The sequence below is a fragment of the Poromitra crassiceps genome, assembly GCF_964638095.1.
Source record: "Poromitra crassiceps genome assembly, chromosome: 14".
In the NCBI taxonomy this organism is placed as follows: Eukaryota; Metazoa; Chordata; class Actinopteri; order Beryciformes; family Melamphaidae; genus Poromitra; species Poromitra crassiceps.
Window position 1 is genome coordinate 15,303,530 of NC_139633.1, and position 20,497 is coordinate 15,324,026.

A 20,497-nucleotide genomic window follows, 5' to 3' on the forward strand; every position below is an offset into this window, starting at 1 on the left:
AAACTTTATTATGATTGTCAGCATCCACCGATCACCTGGCCACCAACAAGACAATGGAGGAGAAAAGAAGCGCTCCCTCGCTGGGAGAAGTCGCCCAGATGCACCTTATTAATTGAGTCTGTCGGTGGTTTCGCTGTTCTCTTTGCTCCCCAGCTGGGTGATGATATGATGATAATGGAAATGATAATATGATTAAGGAAACTTCATTTGGTCCTCCTTTGAGTGAAAACCACAGGCGCTGCCCTCAGAGAAAGTAAATCAATACTGTGCAATAAAGTGTTCGCTCAGTTGGATCCCAGTGTCCTCTCTTAACGTCGCAAACACACTGGAGACGGAAGTGACGCGGAAGCCAGGTGAAGCGTCTGGAAGCGCAGGAAGTTTCATTTCGGCACCCTTGTTAACAGATTACACAGGCCGCCGCGGCGTGGCACAGGCGTGGCACATGGCTTGCACCGATAGTCTCCGCCTCTGGTCTATCTTTGACGCCAGCCACCACGAGCAGCATGAAGTCAGTACAAGTTGTGACCGGCGCGGAGCAAAACAGAGCGCGGCCAACGCTTCTGTTTCCAGTGTGTTTGTGCCGTGAGAGAGGACACACTCCAGCTCTCCAACTAGGTTTACAACTACTTCATTGTAATTGATGCAACACCTGTATAAGTTAAGTTATCCTTTTTATTTATCTCCATCGGGAAATTCATCCTCTGCATTTGACCCATCCTCTACTAGGAACCTTCCTAGAACTAGGAGCAGTGGGCAGCCGCAGTGGGCAACCGCAGTGCAGCGCCCGGGGACCAACTCCAGTTCTTTTGCCAGTGTCTTGGTCAGGGGCACTGACAGGAGTATTAACCCTAACATACATGTCTTTGATGGTGGGAGGAAACCAGAGCACCCGGAGGGAACCCACACGAACACGGGGAGAACATGCAAACTCCACACAGAAAGGACCTGGGACGGACCAGAGTTCGAACCCAGGACCTTCTTGCTGTGAGGCAACAGTGCTAACCACTGAGCCACCGTGCCATCCACTGTAGTATGTGTTTTGGGGGTACATTGGACTAATTAAAAAAAAAGAAAATTCTCTTAGTAGTGGCAGTAGTGCTCTTGCTATGGTGGCTCACCACTCCTGAGGCCATAGAGGAAACAATGGTAGACAGATTGACACACAGACGGACTTCTAGGTGTTGCACATTTCTTCAGCGTGAAACCAGAATCTTCCCTCCCCTCCCTCCATCCAGCCATGCATTATAACTATGCCTTACATCAGCTCCAGACAGTTCCTTGTTGTTGGCAAAGAACTTGTAGGTGACTTTGGATGAAATCTCTTCCGCCTGGAGCCAGAACCTCATTCTGCCTCTCTCCAAGATCTTATAGGCCAACTCTGACTTCAGGGGGATGACTACAGGAGAGGAGGGGTTAGGGATTCAAAAACACCGTTACACTTAGTTCAAACCTCTCGAGATAAGATGACTGGTTAAATGACTAAATGCAAATATAACATGGAAGAGAAAGAGAGGAACAGTTTCACAAATTGAAACTTGTAACCTTACAGTATCAAAAGCACAAGCAAAAGAACAGGAGAGATGAATCGAGGTGAGGCAGGTGATGCAAAAGCAGGTAAGATTGTTTTTGATCAGGTAAAAATAGAAACTAGAAAGAAAACTTAGAGGTTCAAAGATAGATAGTACAAAAGGAGAGAGAGAGAGGGAGAGAGTGGGAAAGAGAGATAGAGAAACCGTGAGATACCCCTTCAAACTTAGAACGATAACTAAAGACTAAAAGATAATTATAACTATAAAAAGATTTATATAGAATAGAATGACTACAACTACTGTATGTTATAGTTGTAGCAATCTGGGAACCCAGAGTCTATTTCGGCACGTTTTTTTTTGGCTTCCGGTACAGCGTGGATGTTCTGCACGGGATTTCCACTTCCGCGCAGTGGTGCCTTTTTAAAAACATACATTAGGTGGCTTTTATTTTGAATGCTAAACATCAAAATTATTATATATACACTAGCGTTCGTAACCGGAACGCTTGTATTCGCCGGTACAACAACAGAGCGGCACTGCGCAGAGGAGGAAGTCCCGGGCGGAAGATTTGCGCTGTACAGGAAGCCTAAAAAAAAGGTACGGCTGTCCCAGAGTCTATTTACGTGCCGAAATAGACTCTGAGTTCCCAGATTGTAGTTGTAGTGACACTACACCTAGTTTTTACATTCTATTCTAGATTTTCTACTTATATATTTTCTATTTATAGTTATAGTTCTAAGTGTGAAGGGGCCTTACACCGATTCCTAACTGGACGCGATGCGAGTGAGCGAACATCAGATTGATTCTGTTTTTCCACATGAAGATGTCCTAACCTGCTCCATGCCTCAGCAAACAGGCTGAGCGACGTGTCGCTTGATTGAAAAATGGCTCCACTTGTCGCTATCGCTATCGTTCCTTCTTGTGAAGCTTCGCGCACAACTCCACCTCCAACCTATAGGGGCATCTTTGTACGCGAGGGTCACCCTGCTTCCAAGTATTGGACATTGCTCGTTGTATATCTGGACAATTTGTTCCGCTCAATACGCCAGAGCTCGCTCGCTTAGGAAGAGGTGTTCAAAGGGACAAAGAGAGATGATGAGAGATGGACACAGAGACAGAGAGGGACCTACCTGGGTGTCTGATGTCATAGCTGAGTGCCAGCATCTTCTCCAGCTCTGAAACAAAAGACACAACTTATTCAGATGTATTCAGCCCCGGGCCACAAATTAGCAATGCAAATCCTGGCTACATTTAACACATGAATTGTGTCATCATGCGCTTAAGCGATGGTTTGGAAGCCCCAAAGTTATACTGTATATATGTATATATATGTATATCATCAGTATCACTATGTCTTCCAGAGCTGATTTGGAGCTGGGCCAGTTAACTGTAGAGAGGCAAAGTGACCGCCTACTTTTTGCTTCAGCAGTGTACCAGATATTTTCATCCGCCATTTATTTTCCCATCATAGACATTTCGTAAAATGCTTATAAAAATAGTTTTACTTGTTCAAACCAAACAGTTCAGACAGTTTAGAGACAGGAGAGACCGCATAACATTTCACTCGGACCAAAACATTAAAAAAAATAAAAATAAAAAAAATATTTTTTCAATGTAGTTTTTTATGTTTGGGTCCGAGTGAAATGTTCTATGGTCTCTCCCGATTCTAGATATAGCTGAACCATTTGGTTTGACGAAGTAAAACTATTTTTATAAGCATTTTACGAAATGTCTATGGGAAAATAAATTGCGGAAGAAAATCTCTGGTACAGTGCTGCAGCAGGAAGTGATGTTCACTTAGCCTCTCTATAGGGAGGATTTTGCTGAATTTGCCTGCAGAAAGGCCTTTGAAAATAAGGCTTGGTCACCAGAAGTGAAGTTTTGTTTTGTTGAAGCGTAAAGGTAGAAAAGCCATGTCTGTCAACACACAGGCTGAAAATAATGTAGAAACAACCTTAGAATGGAAATGAATCATCAGATGTACAGTATAATGAAATAATCACCTGTTGCCTCATGCCTACATTACATGTTGTGAGGATCATTTTTAAATTGTCCTCATCTTCATTTCGCCTACACTGTCTCAATTCGTTTACTGCTGTATATGAGAATTCCTTTGAAGTCTGTAACTTTTGATGCACATTTACCTAGATGTTGCTGTAGTTAACGTGTTGAAAAGCTTCGGTGCTTCATAAATGAGGGAATGCTACTTTACATAGATGGATGAAACGCATGCATTTGGTTAATGGACATCCTAATGTGAAAAACATGTTAATTTGTTAATTAAAGGATGCTGCCAAAAATGACGATGATGAAGACAGCCAATTAGAGAATGGAAATTGTAATAAATTGTCTGTTTAACTTCCTCTTCTGTCAGCGGTGGAGGCAAAGCCGGCCAAAACTAACCAATGCAATGAGATAACATTAGGGAGTTTATGTTAGAGCGTATTTTGTAATCAGTGATAGTGTGATGAATTACAGTTTGAAGCTCAGTGGTTCAGCACCAGAGAGAGCATACATGGACAGTGTTGGGTAAATACCCTCAGCGGAGATTGAGTGGCTGCTTGACACTCCATCGGTGTTGGTGACGACGACGGAGAAGATCCCAAAGTCCTCCATATCAGCACTCGTAAAGATCAGCTTAGATCTAGAGAGAGAGGGATTGAGAGAGAGAGAGAAAGAGAGAGAAAGAAGAGAAGAGATGTTGAGTTTTTTTTCAAATGGTAATGGCTGAGTTTCCCAACAAAGAAGCTTCTTAAGAGTTAAGAAGCTTCTTAAGGAGTTAAGAAGGCTCCAAAGAAGTGTTTCCCAAACGCCTTCTTAACAGCCTTCTTAACACATCGCTAAAGAAGGCTCTTAAGAAGCATCTTAACTGGAGCTGTCCACCATCTCGATGTGAGAGGTCCTCTGCGGCCCACTAGATGGCACTCTGAGCCCACCAGTGGGCCACGACCCAGTGGTTGAGAAACACTGTTGTAGAATAACCTAATCGTGGTCATGTTAAACAAGAACTTCTTCTATTAAACATTATTTATTTCAGACATGGACTGCAGTTCAAATTGCTTTATATACACAGCATACAACAAAATTGCGAGAAACACTACAGAATTTAAGCGACCTTGGGTTCTGTGAAAGGTGCTATATAAATCCACAACATTCTTATTATAAAAGGAATCAATTCTGAGCCTATATAATATGGTAAAACATTTAAAACACAAGTAACCATACATACAGGGGAGATTTTCAAGTGTTCCCCAATTTTAAACACTAAAGGGTGCATGAAAGAAAGGAAAAAGGGAAAAACACAAGAGGAACAGTGGACACAAGTATCTCTTTTTGCCTGACGCGGCTGGATCTGCCAGTGTTTCGTCATTAAGAAGGTGTTAAGAATGCCCCAGACCCTTCTTACAAAACCTTCTTAACGAAAGATCATCTTAGCGCTAAAAAGCTTTTGGGAAACACAGCCTTCTTAACGAAAGATCATTTTAGGCTAAGAAGCAATCGGGAAACGCGTTGGCTTCGTTGGCTTCTTACGGGAGCCTTAAGAAGGGTCAAAGAAGCTTCTTAGCGCTAAGAAGCTTTTGGGAAACGCATGCCTTCGTAACAAAAGATCATCTTAGGCTAAGAAGCAATTGGGAAACGCGTTTGCTTCTTAAGGGGGCCTTAAGAAGGGTTAAAGAAGCTTCTTAGCGCTAAGAAGCTTTTGGGAAACCCAGCCAATGTCTATTTACTATGTTGTATGGACAGGTAATCATCCCAGACTTTTTTTTTTTTAATACAGTATTACAGTATCTGCCCACCATGTGCATGCGTGTGTGCGTGTGTGTGTGTGTGTGTGTGTGCGTGCGTGCGTGCGTGCGTGCGTGCGTGCGTGCGTGCGTGCGTGCGCGTGCGTGCGTGGTCTTACTGGTTGCCTTCAGTCTTAATCACTAATCCATGGGAGAAGTCGGTGATTTCTTTATAATTTTTCTTCCAGACAAACTGAGATTCCGCGCTCATTTGGCAGGACTCGAACGAAAAAACAATGTCCCCTGACTTCTCATCCACCGCACAGGACACCTCCTGGGAACCTTGAATACACACGCACGGACACGCACGCCCAGACAGACACACACACACACACACACACACACACACACACACACACACACACACACACACAGTCATTATTATTATTATTATTATTATTATTATTATTATTATTATTATTATTATTATCATTATCATTATTATTATAATGTTATTATAATAACATTCCAACATAGCCATGAGTTTAGGACAACACATCTTGTGTTACTTCTAAATTGCAAATGTGTTATTATGAATACACACTGAAAAGTCATGCAAAATCTGTTGTTTCCCAAACAGAATATGGCGAAGATTACCCAAATTTGACAAATACCTGGCAGGGCCTTGGCCACGACAGCATCAGAGGCCATGGAGGCCATGCCCACTCCTGAGCACAGATTCCGTGCACGCACACGGAACACGTAGCTGGCACCCACCTCCAGACCTGTTACCTAGGAGACAGGCAAAAAACAAACAGCCGAGTGTTGATGAGAGGAGAAGAGATGTGATTTTTGGTTCGTGCAAGGGATTTTATGACTGGTTTTGAGGAATGAACGCTTTAGCAGTTTGCTACCAGCCACTAGATGTCAGTGTAACACAGTTCACTGTAACGTCACCATTTCCAAGGTTTCTGCAATGTACAGACAGCAGGATGTATAAAACACTCTACGGTAATAATGGGAGCAAAGAAATATAATGCCCTTCAATCAAAGCTATAGAAGAGAGAGAGCACAGAGTTGTAGATATTTAAGTCCTACAAATCGAGAAAGCCACATTGCAGAAACCACAGCTGCTCTCAGGAGTGCTGATGAACAACAGCAAATCTTTCACAGGAAGATCAGACAAGAGAAATGACTGAAACTCAAGTTAAAGTTGCTGTATATACTGTGGAGGGAGAGGATCACTTGCAGTTAGTTGCTGTATATACTGTGGAGCATCCCCAGTAGCATAGCATCCTGATATGAAAGGATCTCAGCTAGAGGTTGTCTAACCTTCAAATGACACAAGAACAGTAATCTCACCTTGAGGTTTCGGTGACTAGCAGCTTTCTTATTGGCCGTGGTCCAAGCAGAGGTGCCTGTTTTAGCGTACTCGACATGATAGCCTGTGATTGGTCCAGAGCCGGTGTAGAGGGGCTTTTCCCACTCAACCAACAGCGAATCATCTCTCACTTCACAGAAGGTCAGGTCATATGCAGGCCCTGGGACACAGACAGGGAGAGAGGCACATACTCACGTTTGATCTTGGATGCTTGTGAGGACATTGAATCCCTAAGCCCTACTTTTAAAGAACGTTTGGCAGCCATTATGTGCTGATTCATGGCTGCTACAGGTTATAGGCGGCATCTTTGTCGGGGAAGGAAGAACCCATAAATGTGTGTCAGTCAAAGCTTGTGGAAGTCAGCTGAAGGTTTAGAAGTGGTTTATTTACCTACTGTATTGAGTCAGAAGATCAGAAGATAGACATACTAACCAGGTTCTCCCATAGACCAGGCGTCACAGGTAATGTCAGCAGACTGTTTGGAAGCTGCTCCCAGGCCGGCCAGAGTGGCTGCGTACACATGGAACTGATAGACCGCTCCTCCTGTCAAGCCCTCCACCTGTCAATCATAATCATAACTTTAGGTTGTGAACTCGCTAACACGGAGGAACCCGTAAAAGGCTAACGCGAACACGCATTCTAAAAGGGAATCTTGCAGGGGAGAGAAAATGCCATCTCTTGTACGGCCCAGAAGCTGCCGCAACATGGGGAGAGTTATGGGACGCCGGCAGTCAAAAAGGCTTTGGCAATGCCCTTCAGCAGAGATTTTATTACGGGGATAGAAAATTAAAACTAAAGTAACTAGCCTTTTTCAAAATGTAAGGAGTAGAAAGTACGGATATTTGTGTTATGTAAATGTAGGGAGTCATGAGTCAGACTCATCCAGGACGTTTCCTTGCAATGTATAGTCTCTAAAACCTTGTATAGGAATAAGCAGGTGAAGCTTAATGCATGATAACATGATGCATTGTCATACCTTATACAGTCTTTGTGTAATGGGTGGGATGTTAACCTCCCTCCACATGGTTGTTCCAGCGCGTCTCTTGTCCACATAGTACTCCCTGACCGCTGAGCCTCCGTCCTGAAGAGGCGTCTTCCAGTTCAGGACCATGGAATGGCCGTCGCAGTCCAGCAATGCAATGTCATACGGGGCGGAGGGAGCGGCTAATGAGGGGAATATTGAAATTCATTCTTATATAATTATAACAATAACAGCTCACAATAATCAAAATGACCATCACAGTCCAGCAGGGAGATGTCATGTGGGCTGACGGTGAAAATCATAATAAACGTAATAGTGAGGCCATTTACACCTGGCGCTAACATGCGTTTTCTGTGATCAGATTGCAATCAGATTGGATTTGATCACTTCAGCCTGATTCCATTTACACCTGACGTTAACATGCATTTTCTGCAGAAATGGTTGTCCTCTCAATCCGCATAAAGTTGCTGTATCCAGATTGAGAGGACACATTGCATTTACACTTGTGTTCAATGGGTACACAATGCATCCCTGACCACCTGCGGAGGTGGTTTGGCCGATCAGATTGCAATCCTTCTTCAATGCGTTTTGGGGGTGTTTACACCTGGTATTTCAAGTGATAAAATACAATCTGATTGCAATCTGATCACAGAAAACGCATGTTAACGCCAGGTGTAAATGGCCTCATTGATCATCATCCTCATCATCATCAACTTAATCATGATCAACATCAGCATCATCAAAGCAACATGAATAATGAGCATAATCATAACAATACTGACTGAGGGCAGCCTTGACAGACAGAGGGGAAGACTCCTGGGATTCGTCACTGAGACCGAGCTCGTTAATGGCCTGGACACGGAACACGTAGGTTTCTCCTGTGGTGAGACCGCTAACCACAAACCTAAAAACGCGCACACACACACACACACACACACACACACACACACACACACACACACACACACACACACACACACACACACACACACACACACACACACAGAGACATAAGTCTCCACTCACTACAATCCTACAGGCACAGTACACGTTTCTGTACATATGGTATGTCCATTAAAAATAATAATGATATGAATAGCCCATTTCATTGATTAAATTACATACTGTAGATTTGAACTTCTGGACACATGTAGGATGTAGATTGGTCTTTTTGGAAGGAAAAGAGGTAGCCGGCACTACATTCCAAACATGGCCACCGACCTCTTTTCCTTCCAAAAAGACAGATTATGTGCATTTTGGATTAACATTTCATCGTGTGGTGAGTACCCGAAGCACAACATGTATTTTGGCGCCGTGAGATGTGTGTTTGTTTTGGCAGATTTTTAACAGCTGTACCATTAGCCTCCATTCTATGGGGATAATTACTAACTTCACGACTGTAGCTCACTGTAAACTGAGCGGTAAGGCATGGTGTATCTTGGTTATGTGGGGGGGATGTGGCAAATGAGCTAAACTTCCTAAAAAAGTGGTGTATCCTTTTAACTGCCGCGCTTCCGGGGGATTTTCGGTATCGTGACATCACGCTGATTAGAAACAGTAGCTGCTGTACTGTAGAATAATGAATGTAAAGGTTTTGGAGTCAGAGGTTGGGCTTACTGTGTAATTGTTACATTGTCTCTATATCAATATCTTAGCTTAGGTGCTTGGTGCTTTTTTATGGGTTGAAAACATACTTGGTGCTCTTGTGAGGTTTATGGTTGGCTGAGCCCCAGTCCCCGGATCCCTTCACACACTGGTCAATGTAGTAGCCAATCAGCTTATTGGGTTCCTTCGGAGGAGCCCACTGGATGAGAACAGAGGTGTCTGTTTCTCTGGTAGAAATCACCTGACCGGGAGCTGATGGCACACCTGGAGACAACAGCAAATAAGGACAAATCATAGATGACAAGAATCCAACAAGGACAGCCTAGAGTAGACTCTTTTCTTCAGTTGTAAGAAATCTATAGCCTGGTAAACCAGCTGGTCACGTGACCTCACATTTCTTTTCTGAAATGTGAGGTCATGTGACCGGCTGGTTTACCAGCTTAAGAAATCTATGCATCCGCCTGACGGTCAAAAGAGGTTGACAGACGGACAGACCTTTGAGTTCCGGAGTCAGAATTGGTTCAGTTGGTTCTGATGCCTCGCTGGTTCCATACATGTTGGCGGACAGAACCCTGAACTGGTACAGTTTGCCCTCTGCCAGGTCAAAGACGGCATAACGGGGGGATCGGATCGGGACCTGAGTGTTGACACGCTGCCACGCGCCACTGTCTGCTACGCTCTATGAGGAGAGAGGGGGAGGGGGGAGGTGGGGAGGGAGCGAGAGAGAGAGAGAGAGAGAGAGAGAGAACACGCATGCATGCCGTTACTCCCAAATCTGTACTGCTACATTTTCCGGATGGGTTCGCTGTGAAGTTTTAGTAGCAATATTATATTATGGTGGGGCGGTATAGCTCTGTTTAGTCTAGTTCAGTTGACTTACTTAGTTTCATCTTCAGTGAATTGTACGAGAAAAAGACACACGCAAAAAAGAGTTAGTATGTATTATATGTAATGAATTACCTTTTCAATGTAGTACCACATGGGAGCCTTGCTGCAATACGCGGGGCCTTTCCAGCTCAGGACGACGTATGTTCTGTCTACTTCTGTGGGCTGTATTCCTGATGGAGCACCTGGGGGCTTGCCCTCAGCTACACGCACGCACGCACGCACACACACACACACACACACACACACACACACACACACACACACACACACACACACACACACACACACACACACACACGTTCACATGCATGCATACAAATACCATACCATAATATTATAGGTGTAGCTTTTGATTGATTGATTGATTGATATTTTTATTTAAGTGTCATGCACCTGGGTGCCCAGCCCATATGGGCTTACAAGACACTATATCATATTTACAATCGCCAAGATGGCTACACAACAAATCATAATATACCTTTATACAGAATCAAGAAAAGAAAAGAAAGGAGAGGGCATTTCATTGAAACATTCACTTTCCAAAGAATCAATTATACTGGGTACAATGTTCCCTGTCTTAGTCGCCAGGCATTTTCTATAAATCTGGCTAAAACAAAAATTTCCTTATCAAAAAGCCAACTCAACATATGACCTTCTGACAGCCAAAACAATGCATAGATATGTATGTATAGTGTTTGCCTCCTACCTTCCAGCTCATCTAGATAAGACACCACATCCAGTTTTCCTCCCAGTTTTGTAGCTGCAGGGAAAACAACAATGACAACAAAACATTATCATCTACTTGAAGTTCATTCATTGTGTTTATTCAAAACTCTTCAAATGTAAAAGCTGGCAATAGGATGAATCACTGCCGTATTATATCAACTGGTGATAGAGGATAGCAAAACACCATTTAATTGATATGAAAACGTCACAGATTATTACTTTAAATCCATCCAAACATACCAGAATAGTTATGGCATCTGATGCACATCCAAATCCTACGCGATGTCCAAACCACATAGCAACACTGTACTACCGGCACTTTACTGTAACAAACCAACAGTATGATTGTACGATGCAATGCAGTGAAGAGACTTCGCTGCACTACCGAGGTCACACCCACCCTGGAGCATCCCAAACTCAAGCTGCACTAACGAGGTCACACCCACCCTGGAGCATCCCAAACTCAAGCTGCACTAACGAGGTCACACCCACCGTGGAGCATCCCAAACTCAGTGGCGTCCAGTGCAGCGATAGCCTCGGACATGCGGGACGGTTTGCCGATTCCTTTGGCGTTGACAGCTCTGACTCTGAAGTAGAAGGAATGTCCCTCAAACAGCCCGGACACTGGGTATTTACAGATCTTGATGGGGTGGTCGTTACACTGGGTCCAGTTGTCTGTCCCAACCTCGCATCTGGAAAATGGAGATGAGGAAGGGAGAGGAGAGGAGAGGAGAGGAGAGGAGAGGAGAGGAGAGGAGAGGAGAGGAGAGGAGAGGAGAGGAGAGGAGAGGAGAGAGGGGAGGAGAGGAGAGGAGAGGAGAGGAGAGGAAGAGAAGAGAAGAGAAGAGGTCAGTGTACCTGTTTGTCTGTTTACCTATGTTTTATCTACTGTATCTATCTATGAGGCATTATTACTTGTCAACAAAATATCCCAGGATGGGACCCTCTGTGGTGGTATTGGGAGGCGTCCAGGATGCAATGACATAATCTCTGTTGGCATCGTGGATCTTGATGTCCATAGGAGCACCAGGAGCACTGGGAACTGGAGGAGGACCATCTATACAGGCAGGGACAGTGCCATTTTGTTTTAATCATCACATTAATTAATGCATATTTAAAACCAGGGCAATGTATGACATATGCTGAGTTACGGTAATAACCTGACAGCAGAATTCTCTTTCAGATAAAACAAGCATCATAATAATTAAGTAGACGATATAACGGTTGCTCAAGGTTTAAACTTGAATGAATTCTAAGACACAGGTCTGATGTTGAAATTAAAGATGGATGATTTTCTGCCGCCTCCATTCACACATCCATCAATCCTGCAAATCCTTCCTTCAGTCTCCATCTCTCTTCTCTCCATCCCTCATCTCTCTCCGCAAGTCTGTCCATCCATCATCATCATCATCCTGCTTCTGTCCCTTACCTGACACAGAGATGTACGCGCTGTGTTCGGCGATGCCCCCTTTGGTGACCATACGCAGTGTGTAGAGGCCTTCGTCGTCTTTGTACAGGTGAGGAAGAGTCAAGGTGGTCACGCCCCTGCCAATGTCAATCTTCACCCATTTAGAATCCGACAGACGGACAGCTGGAAATGAGACGTGGAGGAACAGGAGGCCCAAATCAACAGGCGTATTTATGTCATGTATATGGAGACTGACAGCAGCATACAATACTATACCTCCAGTATTTGTGAATTTGTACAAATTCACAAATGTACTACTACTACTACTACTACTACTACTACTACTACTTTGCACAGTCTTGACTCCTTATCGTAATGTATTTCAATGCACAATTGCTCAAGTGACTCACTGATGACATCACTTATGACATCATGAGTGATTTATGACATCACTGATGACATCAGTGGGACAAAAATTGAAACAGAGAACACAGAACAAACAGAGAACAGAGCCCACATTGCCAAGTTTATATACATGTATAAGATAGATAGATGTGCTAGCAAAGTCTGCCCACGATTTCTGTGAATTTTTTGGCATACATTGTTAAATAGGTGCACTCTATGACCAGGGATGTGATCTAAAATAGTTAAAATGTCATTTTTCATTTCAACTCGACTTTAACTACTTTCAGTATAATTACTGTAATAATAAAATGGTGTCTACAACATGTCCCATCTTTACACTGCGCCTCAGGCTGCATGTCGACCTGATTGGGGCTGGTGGCCACTGTTGCAAGCAGTCTTATTTAACTAGTAATTACAGTGTGATTAACGTGTAATAAAGTGATATTTATAACAATTACCATCTCTGTACCACTGTGCCTCAGGCTGCAGGTTGGCCAGGTTGGGCTCCAGGGTCATGGTGGCAGTCAGAGAGGCAGAGTCTCCCTCAGTAGCAAACACTGGACCAAACTTCTTCAAAAAGGTAATGGTGATCTTTGTGTACTCGACCTTGGGAAGCATGGCAGCTGAGAGAGGTTTTTTGAGGAGTGGGGGGAGAAACAGAGTGAGAGAGAGACAGGAAGTGTTGGTGGTAGTAGAATAAGGGGAAATGGCGTTTAGTAGCATAAAAACTGGTTCCATAAATGCACTGTGACAATGTGCGTCCAGTCTGTGACATTTCTTACAGCCAGAAGGCTTGCGTATTTAGCATGGTTGCTAACTATAACAATCAAACAACTGTGCTGACATCTTGCAATTTCTTGAAAATAGACTCATTGTGGAGCTTACTGGTGTAAGGCAGCCATGCGTACACACAGCTCTCCTCCTCCTCCCTGAACCCTGCATGAAGAAAAGACAGACACAACTTTAGCGCAGGGTATCTGCAGGTTTCAGAACGTCAAATTTAAGACTTAAGAATTTTCAATGCTACCTGGAGTTGAATTTAAGACCAATTCAAACAGCCAAAATAAAGAAACTAAAAATCTGTCAAAGCCAGCTTATTTCTATTTGAGCACAGAAATAAATGGGCAGTATAAACAAAAGGACACCAGGTAATTAAATGTAAACGGACATGTACTGTAGTCCAATTGTGTTTAGTGGCACAGTAGCCTACTGCTAACCCTGTTCTGTATTAACCTAGGAGTAGACAAGCACAATAAATGTGTCACTGTAAGGCCTCAAATTTAGATATTGTATTTGAAGACTTTTGAAGGACTCGCAGGTACCATGGTATTGGTAGTGAAATAAATATGTCCTATGTGTGACTGGGTGATTGAAAATCACACTAAAACATGAGATACAAGAGAATCAGATAGATGGTCTTACTCTTGACAATAATAGAGGACTGAGTAGACACCTGTCCGTGGATGTTCCCAGCCATAGCAGTGTACTGGGCTGTATCATCAGTTGAACAGCTATTAAAAAAAAACAAGGCAAAACACAAGTTAGAATAGTGAATCCAAGTCAGGTCCAGTGAGCTTCTCATTCCCTTTCTAAACTAAACGTGATATTTTCCAAAAGACCCTGATTGTAGTGCGAATGACAAAATGGCTTATGATTATGGGCTGAGACAATTATTTGTGTCTGCTGTAGCATGGCTAACATTCGTAGATCTGCAGTAATGTTTATGTATATTTGCGCAAGCGTGGGCTAATGCTGAAACTGAAATATACCAGATGTGATGTTGACGGCAATATTCGGCTTACACCTCAATTCTGTTTATTATTGTTGCCGTCATTGCCCACCCCATCATCCCCATTACCACGATGTGTTGGCTGGTATGATCAGCTGATGAGTAGAGGGGCGGCTTTAGCTCAGGAGGTAGAGCGGGTCGGCCAATGACGCAAGGGTTGGCGGTTCGATCCCCACTCCCTCCCAGCTGCTGTCATTGTGTCCTTGGGCAAGACACCTAACCCTCCTTGCCTCGTATGATTGGTATGAATGTAGACATGAATGATGGTGGTCGGAGGGGCCGTTGAGCGCCGATGTGTGGCTGCCATGCTTTTGAACCACCGGTACGAATGGTGTGAACGAATAACGATTCTGTGAAGCGCTTTGAGCACTTGGAAAGGCGCTATATAAATCCAATCATTATTATTATTATTAGAGCTGAGAGAGAGATGCAGACAAAAGCGCTGACAGGCCGGGAAGGTCAAAGCCATGTTTCTGTCCCACCCCTTGTCCACTCTGCACGGCTCTCATTCATGCCTAACATTGTCATGATTTTATCGGTGTGCTGTCATGTGTTGTTTGTTGCACTGTTGTTGTACTGTATGTACCGTCTTCTTTGTGCTCTGTCGCAAGACTCATTTCCCCCAGTGGGACAATAAAGCACTGAACTGAACTGAATGAACAACTTAAACCTCTGAGCTCCCCCCTCTCTCTCCCTTCTCCTACTTCTGTCCTCTGTCCAGTGTCCTCTGTCTCTCTCGCTCTCTCTCTCTCTCTCTCTCCATGTCTGTATGTCTCTCTCTCCCTCTTCCCATTTCTCTGTCTGTCCTCTCTCTCTCCCTTCTCCCATTTCTCTGTCTGTCCTCTCTCTCTCTCCTCCCAATTCTCTGTCTGTCTTCTCTCTCTCTCCCCCTCCTCCCATTTCTCCATCTGTCCTCTCTCCCCCCCCCCCCCCTCATCCCATGTCTCTCTCTCGCTCTCTCTCTCTCCTCCCATTTCTCTGTCCTCTCTCTCTCTCTCCCTCCTCCCATTTCTCTGTATGTCCTCCCTCTCTCTCTCGCTCTCTCTCTCCCTCCTCCCATGTCTCTGTCTGTCCGCCCTCTCTCTCTCCCTCCTCCCATGTCTCTGTCTGTCCTTTCTCTCTCTCTCCCTCCTCCCATGTCTCTTGTCTGTCTCTCTCTCCCTCCTCCTATTTCTCTGTCTGTCCTCTCTCTCTCTCTCTCTCTCTCCCTCCTCCCATGTCTCTGTCTGTCCCCCCCCTCTCTCTCTCTCCCTCCTCCCATGTCTCCGTCTGTCTCTCTCTCTCTCCCCCTCCTCCCATGTCTCTCTCTCTCTCTCTCTCTCTCTCTCTCTCTCTCCCCCCCTCCTCCCATGTCTCTGTCTGTCCCCCCCCCTCTCTCTCTCTCCCTCCTCCCATGTCTCTGTCTGTCTCTCCCCCCCCCCCCTGGCTCTCCTCGCACCAGGGTCCACAACCTCATATTACACAGGGATAGACTAACATGGGAATTCTATTTACACCGCCTGCAGGGGGTGCAAGCTGAAGTAGTCATAAGGAGATGATGGAGGTGGGTATGTAGGCAGATGGGAATAGGGGAGTGCTGATGGAAGGGGGAGAAGGAGGCATTAAGGCTCAAGGTTCTAGGGACTGTGAGGATCTTGGAGGAAGTGACCAATTCTTTCGACACCCACATTCAGGTAAGAAGATACCTGTTAGAGGAGTTATTTCATGTACGACAAAGGGAGTGATATATTGACTTGTTTGCTCCTGTGGAAAGGGGTATGTTGGTCAAACAAAACGTCAACTTAAGCAAAGAATTGCAGAACATCGCAGTGCTATTAGACGTAAAGATGAAACTTCTCCCATTGCAGTCCATTTTATGGAAGCTAATCACTCTCTCTCTCATCACTCCGCTATACAGGGATTGAAAAATTATTTTTGTCTAGGAGAGGAGGAGATCTAGAACGGAACCTGTTACGAAGAGAAGCATACTGGTATGTATCGTGTATGTATGAACTAAATACACGTTCTCCTAATGGTTTAAATATTGATTATGACCTTAGGCCGTTTCTTTGAATTATTTTTGAATTGCTGTGTAAATTGAGACAATTAGGCCAACTTTGTTGCCTAAATAGATGCCTTGTTTGGCATCACATTTAAAAAAATATGAATGATTGTGTATTGTAATTGTAATTGTAAAATGCTTTTTCCTAAAACAGATCATTGGATTGTACCTTATTGTATTTGTATATGTTTTAACCCTTTTTTGTAATTGTCTCACCTGCAACTGATTGGAGAAGGTGTGCCCTATAAAAAGGGTCACACCTCCTTATGTTGTACTGCACCCTGACGAAGGCACTTTCGCCGAAACATGTTGGTGTAACCATTAAAACACAGCAGAGGAGAATTTGAGTGTGCGACTTCTTTTCTTTATGTTACTTTGAATTTTCATTAGTCTGCACCTCTTCAAACTTTTTTGGGTGTGCTCCACTCTATATACTTTGAACTTACAAAGTTTCATAATAAGCACAGATTTGAACAAACTTCCCTACAGCTGTGCAACAATCTCTGACACTGGGGACAACTGTTGCCAAAAGACTTATTCTGAAGGAATGGAAGTCCTCCTCTTCACCTTCTTTTCAAATGTGGCTGATGGACATGATCTCTGTTATACAGATGGAGAGACTCATGTCCCTGAGAACCAACTCGCTCAAAAGGTTCTCAAATATCTGGGACCTGTTTTTGACCTACTTTGACGAGGTTAAGAATGATAAGTGACTGAGGTTCGGGGTGGTGTCTCATGGAACCCTTGCGTGGGATCTCATGCGCATTGTCTCTTGCAAGCACATAAGCACTTTGTGCGGCTGATAGCACCAAGTTATAATGATGAATGTCGATGATGATTTTTTCTTTCTTTCTTTCTTTCTTTCTTTCTTTCTTTCTTTCTTTCTTTCTTTCTTTCTTTCTTTCCCTGTGTCTGAGCCTGTTTGTCTCATTTGTATGTTCTATAAAAATTGAAAATTAAAAATTAAATAAAAAAAAAGCACAGATTTGAACATACTTTGCCAGCAGAAGGCTAGAGACATCACTCTATATGTCATACTCATAAGCAGCAGTACATGGATGCAGAGCTAAATGAAAGCGTTGTGACTGAAGTATAGGGTAAAGGATCTGAAGGGAAGGGAATGGGGGGGTTAGGGGTACAGGAATGACATGGTGTATCAAGATCTTGGACAGTGAAGGCGGGGGGGCAGGGGGGAGGCGGGGGGGCAGGGGGAGGTGGGGGGCAGGGGGGAGGCGGGGGGGGGGGGGGGCAGGGAGTCTGCATTTCTCTCTCTGAGAGGAGCTGGCTTGAAATGACCACCGGCTGCTGCTCATTTCAATACTGGTTGATTTGAGCCTTGGCTGATCAAACGCTTGCTTCTTGAAAGTTTACATGCGCTCGTAATTCGGATTTATTACAAAAGATTTTGATGAACAGGTGCTGATGAAAATGGCTTGTTGTTAAAATAAAAAAACTAAAGTCTGCAAGGTATTTGAGTGTGCAGCAGTTAGATACATCCATCCATGTATCTATCTATCTATCTATCTATCTATCTATCTATCTATCTATCTATCTATCTATCTATGTTGGTTGATATAAAAGTATGTTATAAGCTCCAGTAAGAGGGACATGGGGCTGGGGAGTATTCCTCCTCGAGTAAAGGAGAGGGTTTGGCTGTGGGAGGAGCCAAGGACAGAGTGACGGCTGAAGGAATCCTGTGGGATCGCGTGACGCTGACCTCAGCACTTGAACAGCTGAGCTTCCTCAAACTAAAGCGAGGGCAGGCTATGTAGCAGCCACACTGCCTACCCAACCCAGACACCCTCAGTCAGCTGAGGGCTTGCCTCTTTGATCTACCACTGGCCCACTCTCCTCTTTACAAAGCTCTTTCTAACTGATCAGAATGGATACAACCTCAGAGTTCAGGGTCAAGGACCCAGCCAATCAGAGGCTTGTATGGAGTGTGCTAATTACATATCAAAAAGGAGGGGGGGGGGGGGGGGGGGGGGTTGGTTACATTTAGAGGAAAAACCACACAAAAACTCATACATTTCAAATGTATCCATATAATCAAACCACTTTTGATGTGTATATTTCAGTCATTTAGCTCTTGTACATGGTGGTGAAGTGGAAACATGTCCTAATGTTGAACTGTGTCCTCCTGTCCTGTCTTGTCATGTCTAGACCACAGACATAAGTTGCTATGGCGACACATTTGACAGTGACCTATTGCGGGTAGATTCCATTCTGTCTCTCACTCCCAGCCCTGTTCACTTCTTCTGCTGAGCAACATGAGGGCAATATGTTGAAGCAATATTATGTGGGTAATTTGACAGACAGTACGACAAATACAATGATCAACTGTCCCCATCTAATAATTATTATGAAATAAAACAGATGTTCCAGGAAATAACCTTAGATTGTGTTTGGACCAACCTGGGGATCTCCAGAGAATGGATTCCAGCAGAGGCTTCAACCGTATACTTTCCTGAGGAAATGTTCAGGAGTACACCATCTTTATACCTGAAGGGAAAGAAAACTCAACTCACTACCATCAGCAGTAAGAGCAACAAGAAATTAATTTATTATTTTTATTATTATTATTAAGACTATTAATTATTACGATTAAGAATTGTGACAGAGGAAACGAAGCGCATCCCAGTTGAGCATGCGAAGCAGTGAGCACACTAAAGATGAACGCGCGAAGCGTGCAATATTTCTAGTAAATAATAATAATAATAATAATAATAATAATAATAATAATAATAATAATAATAATAATAATAATAATAATAATAATAATAATAATAATGAGAATCTATTATTACTCACCATCTGACCACAGGCGTGGGGTAGCCCTCCACAGTACAGAAGAGTTTGATTGGAGTGCTTTCAAACACGGTGTGGGATCTGAGTCTGGCCAGGAACTTTGGTCCCCGGACCATCGACTCCTCACGCACATACTTCTCCACCATGTTCTTCCTTACCTAGACGCCCACAAACATAAACAACAATACCGTGTGTGACTAGAAACTAGAAGGTGCTGTTTTGGCTACAGAGGTATCTGATTTGATGTTTGGCTTTAAGTGAATGGCACATTATATAGGTAAATAATACCTCATATTTATAATGTGGTTGAACTGCCATTAAGAGTTAGGAGCTCAGGTACAGATAAGACATGTTTATCTAATGTTTCTATGCAGGTCTGAAGAGGGGATATAGAGTCTTACCACTCCCTGGATGCGAGCTACTGCGTTGTATCGATAATCGTCCTGCACCACCACCTCAGAGCTGAAGACAGACAGACAGTCAGGACCGACTCAGAAAAGCAATATTTGCCCTGAACACAGACTGGGAGGTAGCGATAATAACTGTATAAACTATGAGAACAGTTTTAACACGTCGGTCACATCGGTCTAGCATGGAATGGAACTGTATGCAACATTTGTTATATTTCAATACCAAATTTATTTGAGATGTGCTATTAGCAACGTTACGTTGACATAGCAGCTTTTTCCAAACCCCAGATGTGTTGAAAATAACACATACTGTAGCTGGAGGAGAAAATACACATCGTGACTCTTTGAGACATATCATGGCTTGAGTTTAAAAAGAAATCCATATCATATCAGTCCATATCATGTGTCACTCTTTAGACAGCTATTTGTTTATTTGTTTATTTAAAAGGGTCCCCATCAGCTGCTGCCTAGACGACAGCTAGTCTTCCTGGGGTCCATCGCTATGAGACGATCTGATTTGTAAAAACAGAAAAGAGAAAAAAAAAACCCATCTCTGGTCTTGTGTAAATGCAGCCAGAATTGTCTGGAAGCTGCCTAGTCTACAGAACAAATAAAATGTGATTGTTTTTGACATGAAATAGTACAACAGAAAAGGTCACACATGCAACTACAAAAAAAAAAAAAAAAAAAGACGATGAAGTTCAAATGAAAATGTTAGGTCACAAAGAATCTATTAACATTTTGAGCATGAAATAGGTGCATTAATCAGCATGATATTTTGATCAGAAAATTTATCAAAC

General features: G+C 43.5%; 1 protein-coding gene across 1 annotated transcript in view; it reads right to left on the minus strand.

Annotated features, from left to right (window-relative positions):
• Positions 1 to 20,497, minus strand: part of myom2b (myomesin 2b) — a gene marked incomplete at its 5' end in the record, with an annotated part of 40,423 nt that overhangs the window by 15,416 nt on the left and 4,510 nt on the right. The window contains 22 exons of the mRNA XM_083650632.1: positions 1,260 to 1,396; positions 2,660 to 2,704; positions 4,067 to 4,173; positions 5,434 to 5,596; positions 5,929 to 6,046; positions 6,617 to 6,795; positions 7,068 to 7,194; positions 7,612 to 7,799; positions 8,400 to 8,521; positions 9,312 to 9,486; positions 9,718 to 9,901; positions 10,183 to 10,310; positions 10,817 to 10,870; positions 11,329 to 11,528; positions 11,752 to 11,893; positions 12,266 to 12,427; positions 13,108 to 13,272; positions 13,535 to 13,585; positions 14,072 to 14,160; positions 18,895 to 18,981; positions 19,291 to 19,445; positions 19,689 to 19,749. Of these exons, the coding sequence (XP_083506758.1) occupies positions 1,260 to 1,396; positions 2,660 to 2,704; positions 4,067 to 4,173; positions 5,434 to 5,596; positions 5,929 to 6,046; positions 6,617 to 6,795; positions 7,068 to 7,194; positions 7,612 to 7,799; positions 8,400 to 8,521; positions 9,312 to 9,486; positions 9,718 to 9,901; positions 10,183 to 10,310; positions 10,817 to 10,870; positions 11,329 to 11,528; positions 11,752 to 11,893; positions 12,266 to 12,427; positions 13,108 to 13,272; positions 13,535 to 13,585; positions 14,072 to 14,160; positions 18,895 to 18,981; positions 19,291 to 19,445; positions 19,689 to 19,749 (2,839 nt within the window). The remainder of the gene's footprint in view (positions 1 to 1,259; positions 1,397 to 2,659; positions 2,705 to 4,066; positions 4,174 to 5,433; positions 5,597 to 5,928; positions 6,047 to 6,616; positions 6,796 to 7,067; positions 7,195 to 7,611; positions 7,800 to 8,399; positions 8,522 to 9,311; positions 9,487 to 9,717; positions 9,902 to 10,182; positions 10,311 to 10,816; positions 10,871 to 11,328; positions 11,529 to 11,751; positions 11,894 to 12,265; positions 12,428 to 13,107; positions 13,273 to 13,534; positions 13,586 to 14,071; positions 14,161 to 18,894; positions 18,982 to 19,290; positions 19,446 to 19,688; positions 19,750 to 20,497) is intronic.